The 5,157-nt window shown below is 38.9% G+C and overlaps 1 protein-coding gene across 1 annotated transcript; it reads left to right on the forward strand.

Annotated features, from left to right (window-relative positions):
* The first annotated feature begins 2,189 nt into the window (after positions 1–2,189).
* On the forward strand, positions 2,190–4,746 carry GNRH1 (gonadotropin releasing hormone 1). Its single transcript, XM_019659547.1, has 3 exons — positions 2,190–2,281; positions 3,171–3,312; positions 4,618–4,746. The coding sequence occupies exons 2-3, from the start codon at positions 3,172–3,174 to the stop codon at positions 4,744–4,746; spliced, it is 270 nt and encodes an 89-aa protein (XP_019515092.1). The 5' UTR covers positions 2,190–2,281; position 3,171.
* The last annotated feature ends 411 nt before the right edge of the window (positions 4,747–5,157 follow it).

Raw genomic sequence — 5,157 nt, forward strand, 5'->3', positions numbered from 1 at the left:
CATTTAAAAAATTTTAAGGTGTTTCTTTTCATGCTGAAAATGAAGCCAGTTCCATGTCCCCTCTAGGGCCATACTTTAAAATTTAGGAAACTTTTAAATTAAAAAAAAAATTTGATAACTATAAAGCCCAATTATTTAAACCCAATGTACTAAATTCAGCTTCATGGTAAATTGATCTATCCTTGGAAATATGAAAAGGTTCAGTTTGTCACCAAACATCAAAATTTTGCCCACTGCATATTTGATATCCCATTTGGTGCTGTAGAAAATGAAACAAATTTGGCCTTTGCCCTTGAAACCTATGTGACACTAATGCAGACTTAGAGGACTTAAAGCATACCGAATGAATTCATAGGTCATGTGGCTGTATTCATCTAAAAATTTCAAAGCACTCAAAAATTTAATACCAACTGAGAGAAATAACTTATAAGAAATCTAGAAATCACCCGAGATAAGTGATCATTAACCTGACAATAAGGGTCGCAAATCTTAACTCTCAGTTCATTTAGTCCTCACCAAAGACCACATTTGCTTAAGCAACACTGTTAGAAGCGTATCTCATTCATTAAACACGAAATCCATTGGACAATTTAAATAAACACTATTCAAACATAATGAACTTTTGTTAAAAAACAGCCGCTCATTACCTTTCTATTATAGCGAGATGAGATTCCATGCCTTCATGTCAAAATGGCACTTAAATTATTCAAAGTGTGTAAATGAAATAATTTAACTAAATAGGCAATCACTAAAGTTTTATGTTTCCATTCCCTTCTATTTGCAATTATACTTTAAAAGTTTACCCCTTTCTCTATCTGTCCTGTCATGAGGCTCTGACGGTCTCCAGAGAAACGGCTGGGCAAAGCAAGGACATTTATTTGGGAAGGACACCCCTGCTCTTCTCCCCGAAATCCTTGCAAATGTAACTTCCAGAGGACACTGGGCAATGACTGCTTGGTTTAGCGTCCTACCCAAGGAGAAACTGCCAATCCCAGCTCTAAAATAACCAAATAGCCAGTTATTTTTACCATTTTACCACTTATCTAACATAACACACCTTATAGCCAACTGCACATGAAATTTTAATGCTATGTCAGATTAAACTACTATTTTTGAAACAGAAATAGAGGAAGCTTTAGGCTCAATCTGATGAAAAGATCTTTACTTTCGATTCATTCATTCATAGCTATACTTACAGAATGCTGACAAAATGCTACAAATTTATTAACATGTTTAAATAAGATGGGATCCTTGACCTAATCATGAGGTACAGCCCAGGGGTAAATTAGGGAAAGACAATTAGGAATTCAAATAAATGTAAGAAAGTCAATGGTTCTCTCTCTTTTTAAAATAATTGTACTGTGTAAGTAACAAGGGCTCGCTGCTGGGTTGGAACAACTCTGCAAAATTTGGATAATGATATCCACTTTGCAGGACTGTTAATAATGAGTGAGGTTGGTCTTATTTACATACCGGGTAACTGTTATTTCTCTTTGTGCTCCCTGCCTTTAGCACAGCGATCTGCATATTTTAACTCAATAATCATTGACTGAAATGAGTCGAACTGTTGACCTAAGTCTGCTCTAGGTGGTCTTACGGTTTAGTGTATTCTAACTACCATGTTTCTCCTTACCTTTTTGATGCTACAGAAGGCTTTTTCAAGATAAGTCAAGAAGGGAGCCTGGGTGGGTAGGAGACAGGAATTTTCAAACTCACACGATATACTTAGGATCCCCTATGGGCTTGGTATAGTGCCAATAATCACTAATTATTATTTACATATCAGCACCTTTTACAAATGAGGAGTCGAATAGCTGAGACCAGCCCCCAGGCATCCTGACTCTATAATTACTCCATGGCCTCCTTTGTGAAAGTTTATGTGTGCTTTTAACATCACTTAATCTAAGACAGCTATATTCCTTGAACTCTTGATAGACCTGTCAGTTTCCTCAAGGGAAGCCAATGTAGCTCGATTTTAATCTCTTTGCATTGTGGCCTCAGCTATAAAAGTCTTAGCAGAGGTTTTAATGGCCAAGATGTAAGTAAATTTAACAGATAGGCCAGTGGGCGTTCTAATTACATACACCATTAAAGGGCTTATGTGAGGATTTTTAAAATTACTATTAAAATAGTCCACATGCAGTGCAATTTACCAGCGGGAAAGATTTCAGTGTCCTAGAAAAGGTTCATATAAAAAGGGAGCTAGGAAAATCAAAAGGCACAGTATTCAACATACTCGAAAGGAAGCGTGGCATTCTCTTGGCTCTTTGATCTCAAACAGGTAAAATGCTTTCTATTTCTACCATTGTTTTTCCTAGACTGTGACTGTCGTTGTCTGTCGATAGGGCATTTTACGCCCTTAGGGCTAAGTCCAGGTATGAGGGTGTCTAAAGAACTTTGACCTTCGCCGTCCTTCATACCCCTGGCCACAGAGATCCAGCCTTTGGGGACTGCAACAGCTCATCGACCACTACTTGATTTTGTCTTTAGCCTCTTCCCATCAAATGCAAATTAATTTGAAGACTCTTTGTGAGAATTCCACATGTCATTAGATAATTCGAGGCTGCCTTGGCTAGGGAGGCATCTGGTCTGGGCCTAAGTGATTTGAAAAGTGTTGAATTCTCTCTCGCTCTCACAGATGGTCCAGCCAGCACTAATGCATGGAAGACTAGTGGACAGCTACTCAGCAAAATGTCCCACATCAGTACCACCGTGTAGCCATTTAATGTCAAGGAACTTTCTATTAGCCAGAAATCCCTAGAAGGCGCTACTTATCAGAGCAGATGGCCCAATTCCCTTTATCAGAGGAATGATACAATTGCAAACCAATCACAGAGGGGAAAATGTTAAGACAAAAAGGTGAACTTGATAAAGGAGGAATCATGGGGTTTGGAGAACGAAATAAATAACAAAAATAAAAATAGACTAGTTTAGTTCCAAAAGTACTAAACATGTGAGTTTAAGGTACTGTTTTTGCCGCCAAGGGCTAGGAAATTCAAAGCAAGCAAGTGGGCAGTGTGTTTCTATGTCTGTGTGTGAAAATTGTAGATGACACCTACCTCCATCTTTCATAGGGTCAGTGACACAAATGTCAGGCCTTTCACCAGAGGTTTTTACCTTTTATACAACCCCATCTGAGTCCATGTTGATTGTTCATTGATATTCCTTAGAATGGAGCCAATTCCAAAGCTTCTAGCGGGACTTGTTCTGCTGACATTATGTGTGGTGGGCTGCTCCAGCCAGCACTGGTCCTACGGGTTGCGCCCTGGAGGAAAGAGAAATGCAGAAAATTTGATTGACTCTTTCAAAGAGGTAAGTCTCTCTCAGCTTCAAAATAAGAGGTGACTTATTAGGTTCAATGTAACTATCCTAACATTCTGTGTGCGTCCCACGAGTGCTGCTCTAGGATCCACCCTAGGTATTCCGGGGGTGTTAAAACACTTAGGAAGTCAAGTCTCATTCCTGCTTTCAATTCAGACTGGGACTAATGAGGCATAGAAGAGGAGCAATTCCAAGGGAATACAGCAAAAAATGCAAAGTAGTGAGTTGTACTCTGAGCATACAGAACTGCCAAGGGAATTAAAAGCCATGGGATAGAGCTAAAGTCTCTAGGGCAAGATGATTTTTTGGGATTTGGAAAGACAATCTGAGACCTTCTGCTTATTTTTTTTTTATCTTTTAAAAAAACCTATGATATGAGGTCAGCAGTGCATTTTATAACTTATAAGTATACTTATAAGTATAGGTGCATGCTCTCTAATTTCTTTTATATGTAGCAAAGAAGTTGGAGGCCACTAGAGTAAAGAAGTTAGCAAGTCCAAAGAGACAAAATATATACTGGAAAATATGCTGGATTTGATTGCAAATAAAGTAGATTTCAGTACCAGCATTAATAGAGGGTATTTGTTTTTTTCATCTAGAAAATGCGACTTCTTGGGGTCATATAAGGATTACATGAGCGAGTCCATACATGTTAGCGGGTTAAGCCAAACAAATGTTAGTGGAGTAAAAAAAACCTGTTTTTGTTTTTTTCAGTTGACAGGAAACAAACTAAGCCCTAAAGGATGAGTGATCCAGGGCTGGGACACTTCACATAAGCCTGAGAATGGGAAACTTAGCTAGAGAAACTTAAAACCATTTAGTTTTCATCAGAATGAAATCTCTCCTTTTGGAGAAATAATACAATTTAGTATGAAAGAAGCAGCCCCAGAATTTGAAGTCTCTTTTCTACAGATTATATGTAAAGCAACTCTTATTTAACTATGACATATTTAATAAAAACTAGAAAATAAAAATCAACTCTATTCATAATCGTAAGCTCTTGTATCTTTTGCATACTGTCCCCTCATGAGGTTAGAAGTACTTCATTCTCATCATCCCTAGAGAGAAAATCTCATCTGTCCTTACTGTCACCGTTACCTCCAGAACCCTATACCAATCCGTAAACATGGCTGATGGTAGATCTGTATTCTTCAAGTCCCCGTCCCAACCCTGCAGTTTCTCAGTCCCACACCCACCTTGACTTCATGTTCCACAGACAATTTTAGTGGAAATGAAAAATACCATTTCATGTCTTTATCTCCATCTCCAAACAAGAATCATATTGTTTTTCTTCAGATAGCCCAAGAGGTTGATCAACTAGCAGAACCTGAGCACTTCGAATGCACCATTCACCAGCCACGCTCTGCCCTCAGGGACCTGAAAGGAGCTCTGGTGAGTCACAGTGATAATAACATGATGCTTTAGATAGAGATGGAATGGCCCATGGGTACTTCCTCTTAGGGTGTCTACTTAGGGCAACTACTTCTCAGTCACTGCGAAGCTTCCCTTCCTGACTGCCTGATTCTTCCTGTGGTGAGTCCCTCACTATCTCACGACACCCCCTAGTGGTTAGAAAGCACTAACCAATTGAAATCACCTGTAATCTTTATCTACGAATTTTGGTTCTAGCCTTTGGGATGACAGACAAAACTTCTTCCCACTGCTCCTTGTCAGCTCTTCAAGAAGGTTCATCAATCCTCCCCGGCCCCAATTCTTCTCTAGGCAATCCACACCTCTCCATCGATTCTTCAGTTGTTCTTGATATGACATGGCTTTCCCTGGGAAATGTAGAAATTAAAAATGGTACTCTAGTTTATTTTCATTTTCCCTTTGGAA

Source organism: Hipposideros armiger, unplaced genomic scaffold, assembly GCF_001890085.2.
Source record: "Hipposideros armiger isolate ML-2016 unplaced genomic scaffold, ASM189008v1 scaffold_301, whole genome shotgun sequence".
Classification (NCBI taxonomy): Eukaryota; Metazoa; Chordata; class Mammalia; order Chiroptera; family Hipposideridae; genus Hipposideros; species Hipposideros armiger.

Bases quoted from the DNA above. Each gene is read 5' to 3' on its own strand.
- GNRH1 (XM_019659547.1), top strand. From the start codon at position 3,172: ATGGAGCCAATTCCAAAGCTTCTAGCGGGACTTGTTCTGCTGACATTA. The intron at 3,313-4,617 runs GTAAGTCTCTCT...GTTTTTCTTCAG, and splicing joins TGATTGACTCTTTCAAAGAG to ATAGCCCAAGAGGTTGATCA.